General features: G+C 40.7%; 1 protein-coding gene across 2 annotated transcripts in view; it reads left to right on the forward strand.

Annotated features, from left to right (window-relative positions):
• The window catches only part of MTMR10 (myotubularin related protein 10), a 56,978-nt gene that overhangs the window by 1,733 nt on the left and 40,174 nt on the right, over positions 1-15,071 (forward strand). For both annotated transcript variants that reach the window (XM_075897712.1, XM_075897713.1), the window contains exon 2: positions 459-519. In XM_075897712.1, coding sequence (XP_075753827.1) covers positions 459-519 — 61 coding nt within the window. The remainder of the gene's footprint in view (positions 1-458; positions 520-15,071) is intronic.

A 15,071-nucleotide genomic window follows, 5' to 3' on the forward strand; every position in this document is an offset into this window, starting at 1 on the left:
TTCTTTTTCTTTTTAAGGTCTGGAATTTGAATTCATTTATAATATGCCTTTTAAGAAAAAAATTCACATTTAGGCCTTGATCCTATACATTTCTCCATTCAGGCAGATGCTTACAAGTGTGTGGAACCTCATTTAAATCACTGGGGGGGGGGGGGGGGGTCTGTGCAGGTACGCACATAGGCCTTATTGCAGTGCTTTATGGCCTGTTTAGACAAGCCCTTACTGGGGCCCCAAAGACTAGACTTACTCATGTGCTTAAATGTATGTATTATGAGTAGTTCTATTAAAGTCTATGGAGTACTGTATTTAGCATAAAACATGGATATACATCACTGCAGAATCAGAATGTGAAACTTAGGACTCAAACTGTTAAATTAAAAAAGTTGCCTCGAAAATCTGTGCAAGTTTTAAATTATGTAAATATTTTACTTTTTTGTGGTGTTGCTGTTGTGTTTCAGATTGAAGAAAAAATAACCCCAGAACCCAAGATTAAAAAGCTGGAACCTGTACTTTTGCCAGGTAAACGTTAATCAAGTATTTGACAGAGGTTTCTGTGGTAATATTTGTATGATTATAGCATTCATGTAACTTTTTCTCTACTGTTTGATCAATAGTAAATAACTTTTATTCTACCCTTAATATAGTAAGTAACGGAGTGCAGTTTGTAACTCTTAAGAAAATCTGACTTGTCTGTGAGAGGGTTTGTAATTTTGTTTAGTTACCTATGTTTAGTTTCAAGAGAGATTTGTTCTGTTACAGTTTTGTAAAATTTCATGCCTTGATATTTAGTTGCCTGCAACCCGTAATTACTGTAATTTGATAGTTTGTGACACAGTGTTTAGGGATTTCTCTCTGGATCACCAGATGTAAGCTCTGATTTTAAAGTTGGATCCATGGAGGCAGACCTTTGCACCTGTGGTTAGCCCTTCCTGTGTGAACTCACTTGCAGCTCTTGGTTAAAGCTTTCATTCCTTTTCCCTTATTGAATACCTAGTAGCTGATTCTAAGCTTTCTGAAGCTATGAAATAGCATTATGCATTAGTATTTCAGACTATTTCAAGTGAATGTAATGTAAGGAAGGAGTTTATTATTCTTCATAATCAGTAGTTTACATCAGAATCCAAAATGTCTGACTGCTTTTAAGAAAATAAAAAACCTTATTTAGCTGTATTACCTCAGACATTAAAAATTCTATCTGCCTAATGAACTATAGATACTACTTGAATCACAAATATTCCTTACTTATTGTTCTATTTAGTAAGGTGATCAATTGTAAACATTGTTTTGTTTTTCATGGGAATATTTTGCTGGAACAGATCTTGGAAGATATATGTAAATACAGATAAGACCTAAAGTATCACTTATTTTAGTGGAACATTGTTATAGAATAATTTGATAAACTAGATTTATTCAAGTCAACAGAGAGCTTTGAAATTCATCCTGTACTGTACTGAAGAAATTAGCTGAAGCAATCTTGGAGCCATTAGTATGCTTGAAGTGAAGATGGTAAATATAGTATCTATCTTTAAGAAGGGAAACAAGAAGGACCTAGAGAACTGTAAAGTGGTTGGCCTGACTTCAATACCTGGAAAGATTTTAGAGCAAATTATTAAACAGTCAATTTGCAAGGACCTGGAGGATAATGGGATTATAAGGAACAGTCAGCATGGATTTATTTTAAAAAAATCACACTAAAGCAATTTAATTTCCTTCTTTGATAGGGCTAGCGGATCGTGCAGAAGCAATAGAAGTATATATTTTGATTTTTAGTAAGTTCTGCTTGATCTCATAAGCAAATGAGGAAAATTTGATCTAGATTAAATTTATTATAAGGTGGATGCAAAACTGATTGAAAGATTATACTCAGCAAGGTTTCCTGCCAAATTGAGAGGGTATATCTAGAGGGGTCCCAAAGTAAGCAGTGCTGAATTCAGTACAAGTCAATATTTCCATTAATTAATTGGATAATGGAGTAGTGAATGTCCTTAAATCTTTAGATGACACTAGGCTGGGAGGAGTTGCAAGCAATTTTGGAGGACAGATTTATAATTCAAAATAATGTTGGCAAATTTGGAGAATTGGTCTGAATTCAACAAAATGAAATTCAGTACTGAGTAGTATTTTACTTCTGAAGGAAAGATCAAATGTATAATTACAAAATGAGGAATTACTGTCTAGGTGGTAGTACTTCTGAAAAGGATCTATGGGCTATGGTGGACCACAAACTGAATGAGTCATCAACATGATTTAGCTGCAGAAACAACTATGGTGTATTAACATAAGTGCTGCATGTAAGATGCAGGCAATAATTGTCCCACTCTCTCTGGCATTAGTCAGACCTCAGCTGGAGGACTGTGTCCAATTCTGATACCACAGTTTAGGAAAGATGGAGAGAATACAGAGGAGAGCCACAAAAATGATAAAAGGCTTTCTAAACCTTTGGGGATAGGTTACAAAAACCTGTGGAGAGATGCCTTTCCCCCAGACCAGGGAGAGGTGCTCTTCCCTGGCCTGGCCCCACATGAGCTGCCATGGGGGGAGAAGAGCCCCTCCCCTTAGCCCAGGAGAGTACTCTCTCCCTGCTGTAGCACTGAGGCAGCCTGTACCCCAAATCCCTCATCTCTGTTCACACCTCAGTGCCTGCATCCAACTAGAGCCCTCAATCCTCTCCCCTAGCCTTGAGCCTCTTCCTGACCCCATTCCGGATCTCGCACCTCCAGCCAGAGTCCTTTCCAAACCCTCTACCCCAGCCTTGAGTCCCTCATCCCTGGCCCCACCCCAAAGCCTGCACCCCCAGCTCTCACCCTAAGCCTCTGCCCCAGCCCTAAGCCCCCTCCCACACTACAAAATCCTCAGCCCCAATTCGCCACATGAATTTTGTGATGTGCACCCACGTGGGTGCACATGTCACTCATCACTTCCAGAGTGGTACACATAACAAAATTAATTCCACTCATGGGAGGAAAGCATTCGTGTGAATGCTGGTTTAGCCTTGAGAAAGGAAGACTGAGGGCTGACTTGACAAGTCTTCCAGTATGTTAAGGGTGGTTATAAATTGGTTATAAAGTGATCAATTTTTCTTCATGTTCAGTGATGGTAGAACAAGAAATGATGAGCTGAAGCTGCAGCAAGGAAGATTTAAGTTAGATTGAAGACAGTTTGTACCTCCCAGTCTGGTAACCTCTAGATCTGACCAGTCCTGAACCAGGGAATCGGCTGGACCTGGAGAGGCTACTGCTGTGGGGCTCCACTCCAGTGGCTGTAGTAGGTCCTGCATTGACTAAGTGGGGCTTGGAGGGATGATACTCGGGGCGGGGGTGGGGGGAAGAGAGGTGGGGCAGCTGTGGAGCCCTGCAACCACCAGGCTGAACTCCTGACCCATACTGCTGACCAGGGCCGCTGGCTGTGCTCTTGACCCCTGCCGGACTGCAGTCCTGGCCCCCATCATTGGCCATGACCCCCAGCCTTTGGGCACGGCTGATCTCCTGACCTCTGCCGCCAGCCTAGGCCTACATGGGGCCGCCTCCTCTCCCTTCCCCCATGCCTTCCTCCCTTTCTGAACTGGAGTGCTGTAAAAGAGCTATTTGCCGTGCTCTGGAAGCTCTTGGAGGGTGGGGAGGAGCTGCTATGGAAGATCAGCTTTTTCCCATGAGGATGCCGGACCACAGATGTTGCTGGACTGTAGAAGTTTGGACTGTAGAGGTCGAACATGTAGTAGGGGAAACTTTCTAATGATAGGAATAGGCTCCCAAGGGAGGTCAGGAAGGGTTCATCATTGGAAGCTTTTAAAAACAAATTGGAGAACACCTTTCAGGGATGCTCTATATCATTGATCTCCAACTTTTTTAACCACAAATTCATTTTTTCAGTTTAAGTGCAATGTAAGATCTACCTCAAACCCAATCTCCTTGCCCCACTTCCTTCCCGCCCCTTCTCTGAGGCCCTGGCCCTGCTCCGCCCCTTCTCTGAGACCTCACCCTGCTTACTCCATCCCCATTCCTCCACTCTTATGTGGAGAGAGGATACAAGAGTGGGGGGAGAAGGGACACTCTGATATCAGCACTCCTTCCTTTTCCCTCCCACACCTTGCACAGCAAGCAGAAGGTTCCCCGGAGAAGGGGGCAGCTCTAAGGCAGAGGGCAGGAGCAGTATGACAGTGGGTGAAGGGGCAGCTGAGTGCCAGTGCTTGATAGCTTCCTGGACAAACCAGTCAGGATCACCTGTCAGAGGCTCCCGATCTACTGGTTGGTGATTACTGCTTTAGATTTACTTGGTTCTTGCCAAAGCATGGGAGGTTGAATTAGATGACCTCACAAATGCTCCACATTTCTATGGTTCTATGTAATCAGCTGTTTAAGGTGAACAATAAATTAATAAGTAACTGTTCTAAATGTGTGTGAATTATTTTAGCTACTTAACTATCTGGTATTTGACTATTGTTAATCATCAAGCAGTGCTAACTACTACCGCGCTGCTGTGTGTTGAGATAAAGTTTATTGTGCTGAAATTGTGAAGGGGGAAAACCTTACTTTTATTAGAATATTTTATTTCTACCTGAATGAGTAATTACTGATTGACTGCATGCATATTCTTTTGAAAGAATGTATGGGATCTTATTCTGGTCCTTATAAATCTTAGGTACATTGCAAACAGCTAAGGTGGTGGTTTTTGTCAAACTGCCGAACAGTATTTATGCTGGAAAAACTTTAAAAACAATGAGTAGTCTGGCGGCACCTTAGAAACTAACACAACATGTAGATGGTATCATGAGCTTTCATGGGCACAACCCACTTCTTCAGATGACTGGAGTTAAGGGTCCAGTTTCTAAATAAATAGTGGATGGTGGTGGAAAGAAGGGAAAAGAATAGTCAATTAGTGTCCATGAAGCTGATAGAGAAGGTGCTAAGTATTCTTAAGTACCCATTGTTTGTTTGTTTGTTTTTTGTTTTTGTGTTTGTTTTTAATATCATTAGGATGTGGAATGTTTTTGTTCATACCTCTGTTGAAAGAATGAAACTTGTAAATGAAGTTGAACTCTGAGGCCTCCCTGTGGAGCTGGCTTGTGAAATTGGCCTGAAACAATACTGTGACATTGAGATCCATTAATGAGTGCCTGGCTCTGAGCAAGTTCAAATGTTCCCCAACAGGTTTCTGTGTGCTGCCTTTTCAGATATCTGATGTGTCCATTCTTTCTTGTAGTGACTGTCCAGTATTTATGCTGCTTAGCATGTTACATTAGAGTAGCAAACAACCAAAGTATAGGATGGGTTTGTTTGTTCTGAATTTGTCCTTAAAACAAGATATTTTTCCCAGGAGGGGAATAAGCCTTTGTGTACTCTGAATTATTGAGAATTTTTCCCTCTCATTCCTATTACTGATGTTCCTTCCTGAGGTCTCCAGCCTTCTGTTTCAGGAACATTTGTTCAGGAAATCACTTACACCAGTTCGAACTGTTCTGTAACTGGTCTGGGCAGTGATTTAATTTCAAATTAATGCCCCAGTACAGGCCTGACGATTGTTTGGGCGCCCAGTGATTCAAAAGGGCCCACGCTTCCTGGCTGCCACCACTGCAACTGCAGCAGCAGCAATGGTCAGAGCCCTGGGCCCTTTAAATTGCCACTGGAGCCCCACCTGGCGTGCTCCAGGCAGTGCTGAAGAGCTGGCAGGGGCAGGCTATCTCTCTGCACCGTCTGTCTAAGGTCCCGTCCAACTTCCTTATCCACCATCTTGCCCCGCTAATCTTGGGCAAACTGCTTCTTTTTGTTTGCATGGTTCCAATCCATAATGTGGGGTGGATAATAATTCAGAATTTTACAGAGTAATTTCATTCTCAAATTAAAATGTAAAGTTTTTTATATGCAGTTATATTCAGAATTAAAATCTGGGTTTGGGTTTTGTTTTTTGTTAATCTTCCACTATGTTCTTCCAGTCCTGTTTCCTGATCAAGAATTCATGCTACAGTTGTTTGGAGTGCTGGCCTCAGCAATAGTTTCTCCTCCATTGTTTCATTCGTTTATTGATCTGACCAGGTCACATTTTAAACACATTTTAATAAGTAAAGGAGAGAAACACCAAGTGGTCTGGCAGATGGTCCCCCAGTGTAACGTACCTAGTTAATAGGATACTAGCTGGCTTCCTTTTTGGGAGTTTTATATTTATGACTAATGATTTTACAAATTGTTAGTGTAAAACTTGTATGTAAGTTTTCTGCTTACAAGCAATTTTCAGGGAATTGGTTAAACTAGCTGCTGTTCCACTAAAAAGTTCTATGACTTTTGATAAATTGTTCTAAGCATTTTCAAAATTGTATAGTATTATTCCAGCTGTCTTATGTTTAGCGCCATTGCCTGTCCCAATGTGCAGCAAAACATACAACTTGACAATAAACCTTAGTGGCGTTTTTAAAAACCGTTTGGTCATGTTGTTCATGACCAGAACTTTACCTTTCTACTCTCATAATCTATTTTCTAAATTTTGCATAGTCTAAATCACAGTATAGAGTTTAGTAGAATGCAGGCAAACTGATATATATCCTTGTGTTCTTTGTTCATCTTCTATTTCTTTTTCAATTTCCTAAAAATTTTAAAATACTGTATAGATGAAGATTTAAAACCAAGCTTTTGTAAGATAACTTTTGAAATTGAAAGTTATGCTTTGTGGAGGATTATTTAATCAAAATCAAGGTCCTTTTCTGTTTTTACAGGAGGTAAAGTAATATCTCAACACAGCATTATAGGCTCTCCAAATGGTGAACATATGTACTTACTGCTCACATAGTTCTGTTCACCTATATATCTCATAGTGCTTTATGAAAGAGGTAAGATGTGTTATCACAACTTTTCAGATGAGAAAACTGAAGTCCAGATGATAAGTAGGGCCTTACCCAAAGAGACACAATAGGTGAGAGGCAGAAGCACTGTGGCTTTTCTAATGCCTCTCTCTAGTGAAAGTCTTAACTCTCCCACTTCAAGGGAATAACTTGTGTTATAGTTTCAGCATAAGCTTATCGGATAGTCAGTCGCTTCTTCCCCCCATCTCTCTATTGTCTTTATCAGAGATAGCAAGGGGGAGGAGCAGGAGCTGGCTTAAAAGTTGGTTTCCCCCTGGGTGGAACTAGCTGATTCCCAACATGCGCCTAGTCTCAGATGCTGTGCCTCTGGTTTTTAAATGTATTAAGAGCTGGTAAGTGGACAGTGTGCAGGCTGGTGCGCAGTGTGGGGGACCCAGCATGAGCTGGGATAGCTCATTCCCAGCTTGGGCCAAGTCCCCCTGCTTGCGCTTCAGCTTTTTAAATGTATTAAGAGCCTGTTGGCTCTTAATACATTTAAAAGGGAGAGCTGCAGCAAGGTTAGTTCCTGGGGCGTGGGGTAACCCCCCTGCAGCTTCCCCACTTATCAGCTAGACAATGGAAATTCCATCGACTAGTTGATTAAACTAAGTTTAACATCCCGAATCCATTCTTACTCTTTGGCATAAAACCTGAGCACCTTCCTGATTCAGCCAAACTCACTTCCTATGAAAAGGATAGCATATGACAAGTATTCCGGCAGCAGAAGCTATTTGCTTCTATACAGCTACTCATCTCTTCTTCTCCACTGGATGCTGAATTAAGGATCATGGCTGTTTGGGAACACTGGGGAGTAATGTGAATGAATGTTTTCTGACTTCAAAGTTAAGGTGGGATTCCTCCAGCTAAGTGAAAACTGATGACCGTGAAGATGTCCACAGCTCGCAGAGCCAGCAGATACTCTGAAACTGAACTGATGTATGGGGAAGGCTGGGCACTCAGAGCCAAAGATCGCTCTCGCTCTCAAGATAGGAAGGTGTAGAGGTTGTGAGCAAATGTGTAGTCTTTCCAGGATTACCTTAAGTTTCCCATCCACAACCGACCATTTTCTGAGTCCTCTTTTCCTGACCCTAGCCGCACCTGCTTTGCAGCGTTAAGAGAATTCTCAGAAGCATAGTAACTTAGATGGGTATAGCATAAAGACAAGACAAGCAAGGGACTGCATGTATGATCAGCAGGAAGTTAATTCATATTAGCTCATCACAGCTTTCAGTAGCTCCACTGGTCATGCTTGTCAGAAATTTTCCATCAAAACTGATTTTCATTGTAAGACTGGATTTTTCAATAAAACAGTTTTTGCAGCATGTGTCTTTCTGTAGAATATTTTGACTAATAAAAAGCTCTTACATGATACTGTTCTTCTGTAAATTTCAAAGTGCTTTGCAAATAAAATTAGCATCAATATTCCCTTTTCTAGCTACATCTTCCACAGTGTGAGGGGAAGCTCTTTTCCAGCCATCACTGTCAGCTGGTCTAGAGGCTCTCTCCTGTACCTGCCAGACCATCTTCAGAACTGAGTGGGTATAGTGTTCCTTTGTAGGGACATGTGGATAAGTTTATGCACTGATTTCTATGACTTTTCTAATTGTGCTTTAAATCTGACTGATGTAAGAAGTAGTCTGTAATAAAATAAGCTTATGAAGGAAATTCTCAATTCCTTTGCTAGAAAGGAAGTTATTTGTATCCTTTATTACTATTAAAATATGGAGAGGAGAAACAGTATGTGTACTGTGTATAGTTACCAATGTCACCAAAAAACAGTCCATGTTTAACTAAGACATACACACACATTCTTTATACTGCTATGAAAATGGATATTTCTCTAATCAACAGGGATAGTACCATTTCTTCATTTTTATATATATACACACACAAGCGTCATTTTAAACATAGAATACTAGGACTGGAAAGGACCTTGAGAGAGAGAGTCCAGTCCCCTGCCCCCATGGCAGGATCAAATACGGTCTACTCTAGACCATCCCTCATAGACATTTATCTGCCCGTACTGGAAATGGGTCTTGCCCATGAAAGCTTATGATGCTATCTCTATTTTTGTACCACAGGATTTCCCGTTGTATTTTAAAAAGTTATAGACTAACATGGCTACACCTGCTACCATAGCCTCCCCTTTCTATTTGATGAGAAACAACCACGTTCCACTCACGTCCAGTTGTCCTGGCACAACCAAGCTCTGATCTTGCTTTAAGTTATGATAAGAGGAAGCTGCATACCAAATTATTTTGATTTGTAACTATAAAAATTTTCTTGTCACTAAAATGACAGTTGAATAAGCAACTCGATTTTAATTGTATCAAAACTAGATCTTAGATCTTACTGCTTAGGAGGCATTCTTGAACAAATGGACTCATATACAGACTCTCTCTCAAATATATAGTAGACTATATATTCATATTTAAACAATCTAGGGGGTTGTGTATGTGACACACACAGAGCAAAGAAATTGAACTGTTATTTTATCTACTATATTTTGCACAAACAAACTCTTCAAAATATAAAGTCATACTTCACGATTACCCCCCAGATACCAAATTTTGCAGAAACAATCCTGCCACTTAAATTAGCTGAATGTGCTACTTTTTACACTGGAATATGCTAGGGGAAAGGTTTAAATAATTATTTTTTGTTTTTCTTTGGGGAAAAAAGTCGTGACTATTATGATTACAAATCATAAAATATATTTCCTAACAAAATTAAAATCGAGTTGCTTACTCAACTGTCATTTTAGTGCAAAGAGAATTTTTACTGTTACAAATCACAAAATAATTCAGATTAGTTACAGAAAGGGTAATGGAAGCTTTGATGGGAATTACCTTTTTCGGCGTTCAAGTTTATTTACTTTTTAAGAATGTATTCACATAATACCTATTAATACAATAAATATAAAGAATTAGAATTGATTGCTTGATATCATTGTCTATAAAGATTTTTATGCACCAGCGATTTATTTCAATTTAATGTTTTACTTTGACAAACACCAGTTAATTTTCTTCACTAATTAAGAATTTGATTCAAATTTAGTATGTATGGGAATTATTCAATAAAATGAATGCTGTTTCAAGTTGATATCCTTTAAAACTGTTCTTTTGCAAGATTTTTTTTCAATTTATCCATTTTTAAATACATTTTTCAATTGTTTATCGGCTATTTGATTATCACATGTCCAAGCATATGCTGCAGTGCATGCTGGTACTATGTTCACACCTGAGCATTTTAATTCAAACATAGTTCATTTATTAGATAACTCCTGTTTTCTGAGGTACCCTTTATAAGTCTCAGAATACTTGATAATGAAGCTAAAAATAAAATCTGTGTGGTGACTCTCATCCAATTTAATGGTAACATTCCCCCCCAATTCAGCAGTGATAATGGCTACAAAACTAAATATTCTCTTGATTTCTCAGCTCCAATCTCTGCTTCCACTCTTCCTGTTTTTCATCATTAGATCTGTCAGTATATATGCAGCAGTGAAGACTCTATTTATCATAGATAAACTCCTAAGTGTCTGAAATATAGGATGACGCTTTCCCATTATTATATGATTCTAAATTAACATCCACTGAGGATGAATTTCTGGGAGTAGTTTACTCTCTCATAATTATATCATGAATATATCTTTTCTAGTCCTCTTTAACTAAACCCTAAAAGCAGGAGGGAATACAGTATATTGGATCAGGATGCATTTTTGTCCACTTAGTTCTCAACATTCCTTTTATATTTTTCCAGTATTCTTATCTTTTCTGTTTCCCTTGACTTCAGACTACACTGTCAGATCTAACACTTTCATTCTTAAATTGACAGATATTTCTCCAATAACTACCTGGATTTATTACACACACTAGTGGCATTAGAAATGTCCTAGTGCAGTTCCTAGTCCTTGCTAGGTCTGTTGGACTCTCCCATGTATATGTTCAGGGTACATGCCCTCTCTTGAATCTCAATTAGAAGACAGCTGGGGAGTCACAGATGTACTGGATCCTATTCCTTCTTTAAGGGGCTGATTTATGAGTTATGTCCACATCTGTGCATTACCTTTCATTTAGAATCTACATTCCAACTTACACTTATGGACCATTGCATATTGATATTTTTAATTCTCAGTTCAGAAATCTGAGACTGGTGTTTTCATAAGTTTCTGACTTGTACTAAATATTAGGGATTTAGTGAAGAGCTATCTGAGTTATTTTTCCAACTATAAAGTTTCATGTAGTTTAGGTATGACTACATAGCAGTGGTTCCCAACCTTTTTATTCCCAAGATTACTTTCTGAATTTAAGGGTATCCTTTCCCCAAAGCTCCACCCTCCTCATTCCATGCCCTCTTTCTCTGTAACTTGCTCTTCCTCAGTCTCACTCACTTTTACTGGGCTGGGATATGGGTTGGGGTTTGGGAAGAAGTGTGGGGTGCAGGAAGAGTTGTGGGATGCTGGCTCTGAGAAGGGGATCAGAGTTGGGTTTTGGGGTATAGGAAGGGGTTGCGGGGTGCTGGCTTTGAGAGGGCCGTCAAGCTAGGACAGATACATAGGGTGCAGGAAAGAGTATGGGGTGCTGGCACAGGGGGATGGGTTTGGGGTGCTAATTCTGAAGGGGGAGTCAGAGTTGAGGGTGTGGCCTCTGCCTAGGTCAGCAGTGCAACAAGGCTGAGGCAGGCTCCCTGAAGCAACCAGTGTGTCCCTGTGTTCACGGGAGGTGGAGGCACGTGTTCCACACACTACCCTTCTTTTGGGGCACTGCCCTCGTCAATTCCCGTTAGCCACAGTTCCCTGTTCCTGTCCAGTGTGAATTGCAGGGAGTGGTGCTTGCAGGCAGGAGTTGCATACTGTGATTCCAGCCGCCTGCCCTTTCCACATGCACAAGGCCACGGAGCCACACTGGCTGCTCCTGGAAACGGGCCAGTGGGGTGGGGCTGGGGCAAGCAGGGAGCCTGCCGAGTACCAATCAGAATCGACTGGGAGACGTGATCAGTTGGTTGGTGACCACTTGTGTATAGAAGCCCATTTGTTTAAAATGCTTTTGCCTGAATCCACTTTAAAATGACCGCAGAATACACAGGAGTTCAACATGGGCACTATGTTGCCTGTTGCTTTTTTCCTTCCAGTGACTGTTAACCACTGGTAAATGTTCATACCATAGGTCACTAAAGAGCCTAGAAAGAGAATAAAATGTTGTTTAATGAGTTTTAGTAGCCAGCTTAACAAACTACTCTGCCACTTTTTTTTTTTGGTAAAGCTCCTGATGGCTAAACAGCCTTACAGAGAAGTTCCTCAAAATGCTTAGTTCTTGAGAACATCCCGTTTTGTGTTCAATGTAAAAAGTTGGCAAAACTTGCACTATTATAACTCAATGTTTGCATTGCTGCTATTCTCAAACATCTGTTTTGTATCTATGACTTAGTAACAGAAGATGAAATTATTTTAAAGTTAAAAAATTTATAACTCCTCAAATAGCTGCTTAGAATTATTCAGTTTATTCCCAGTCATACTTTGGGAATCTTCTTTGTGTAATATAAGTAAGCATGATTGATGTACTGAGCAACACCTAAAAAAAAAAAAAAATCAAAACGCCACTTTTCTTATATTTGACTGTGGTTATCTTGACAGTTAAGTTTGGATCCGGCCATTCACATCAGCACTTTGTTCTCACTCAGCGTATTTTTAAAAATTACCGGAAAACTTTTCTCTCTCTTTATCTCTTCTGCTAAAAACTCATAGTACAGTGCCTGAAGAGTATTCAATATAAATTATTAATATTGATATGTAGGCTACCATATGAAAATGAGTCTGTTTTTCCAGTCTTTGGTAGCCACAGTATTAGGCTATCTTGTTGGGAAATGTGAGTATTGGTCTAATTTTCACATTTTAGAATCTACTCTTAAATATAAATATGCATATAAGATTATTAGTGCTTTCAAACTGATCACTGTAATATGTTGAACGTAGAATACATGGAATGTTTAATGGGGAAATGATATATAAAATCTTAAGAACAGATGGCAACATCTCACAAGCATGACATTATTTCTTCTTTGTGATATTGCCAATACATTATAAGAGCTCACAAAAATTCCTTAGAAAGAGCTTTAAAAAGTACTTCATGAGCTTACAAGTAGATTCTCATCAGAATTTTTTTCCTTTTGAACATCAGTCTCTACCGAGCATGCTGAACAGAAGATTCATTTAGAAGTGGATTAGAGGAAAATTTACATGTAAATGCCTAAAGCATGCTAATAAACCCACACTATTTTAGTATTCTACTCTCCATCCAGGATAACTAGCAAAATGTTGTTAAATGATTGAGAGGGATTGAAGACTTAAATTTAACCTCATAATTAAGTTACTGAACACTTCATTTTTTATTTTTTTTTAGCTTAAGAAATTAGTCAAGTTAATTATTTGTGTTTGGATCCATGTATATTTTATCCATTATGTTTGGAACAAATATAAACTGTTATGCTAGTTAAATATCTTGTTAAACATGTTTGCTTGTTTACATGTATTATTGTACTGCCAGGATACAGATGCATATATACTTTAATTGCTTAAAAAAAAGATTTATTTTATAAGGTAAACTTTTGTAGGTGCCTTTCTCTGTTTCCATAGAAGTTATCTTGGCATTTTAATAGAAATGTAGGGCCTGAGAGGTCTTCTAGCCCACTTGCTCCAGTTTGGGACCACGTACCTAGATTATCCCTGACAGGTGTTTGTCTAACCTGTTCTTAAAAATCTTCAGAGACAGGCATTCCACAATCTCCCTTGGAAGCCTATTTCAGTGTTTGACTATCTTTAGAATTACAACAATTTTCTTAATATCAAACTTTAAACCTCCCTCAGTGCAGCTTACATCTTGTTCTATTTTCATTGGCCATGGAGAACAATTGATCACTGTCCTAACAGTCCTTAACATATTGGACGACTGTTATCAAGTCCCCCTCAGGCTTTTTTTCAAGTCTAAATATGCACCATTTCATTAACTGTTCCTCATAGGCAGAACTGTTTTGTCCATAGGATGGTTTGGGGCGGCCACCCCAGGCCTTGGGGGGGCCATGGCAGCTGCCTCAGCTACAGGGCCCAGGATGGTCTGGAGGTTTTCCAGAGAACCTTGGTACAGGGTGGTAGCAGCAGTGTTTGCGCCTCCCCTCTGCCCCACATCCTTTTGTGCCCTGAACCCTTCATTTCTGGCTCCACCCAAGAACCCACACACACAGGCCCGGGCCTGAGCCCCGTCTAACCACCTGCCTCGGTTTAGAGCCCTTTCCTGTGATATTCCAAACCTCTCAGCTCAACCCCCAGGCAAGAGCCCCTTTCAAGAGCCCTTCATCCCTGGCCCCATGCTGGAGCCCTTAGCTATTCTTGTGTTCCAACCCACTCCCTCAGCCTTGTGAAAATGAGACTGTGAGGGTGGGAAGAGTGAACAGCAGAGGGAGGAGGGGATGGAGTGAGAAAAGAGATGGGGCCTCAGGCAGGGCAAAGGTGTTCGGTTTTTGCAAGTCGAAAGTTGGCAACCATAGTCTGAGAGCCCTAGAGCCCTGCAGGGCTGAAGCCATGACCCATAGTTGGAGATGGAAGAGGACATGGGAGTCGTCTCCCAAACTACAGTGCTTTAACCAGAGCAGGACAGTCCCAGAGGCTGTTTCACATAGGGTTGCCAGGTGTCCAGTTTTGAACCAGGCAGTCTGGTATTTGAGCTTTCTGTCCAGGAAACAAATTGAGAAAATACCAGACCTATAAATGTCCGGTATTTTCTAATTATGTTTTTATTATTATCATGAGTATCAGTATGTAGTTGCATACTGCCTGGCTGGTAGACATGCTCACACTGCGTGAGCGTGTCTTCCAGCCAGGCTGTATGCAACTACACAGTAGAGAGGAGGGGGCCGTGGCTGGGGCGGGATGGAACCCCCGGGGCTGGACTCGCCCGTGTGCCCCGCTGGAACCGTGCACGGGACGGGCAGCACCCCGGGATCTGCGTGCACCTGGGTCAGCCCCATTCCCTGTTGGCCGGTTCTCCCTCCTGCCCCCCCTTCCTACCAGCCCCGCTCTCTCCCCTCCCCCCCCCCCCCCCCCCCCGTTCTGAGATCACGTATGTCCGGTATTTCTTTGAAAGCCATCTGGTAACCCTAGTTTCACACCCCTCTTATTTTCCCTTCACCCCCTTTCCCCTGAACAAGACTCTGCTCCCTGGAAAGGTTCCAGCCCTAATACCAGATG

This window comes from Pelodiscus sinensis, chromosome 14 (assembly GCF_049634645.1).
Source record: "Pelodiscus sinensis isolate JC-2024 chromosome 14, ASM4963464v1, whole genome shotgun sequence".
In the NCBI taxonomy this organism is placed as follows: domain Eukaryota; kingdom Metazoa; phylum Chordata; order Testudines; family Trionychidae; genus Pelodiscus; species Pelodiscus sinensis.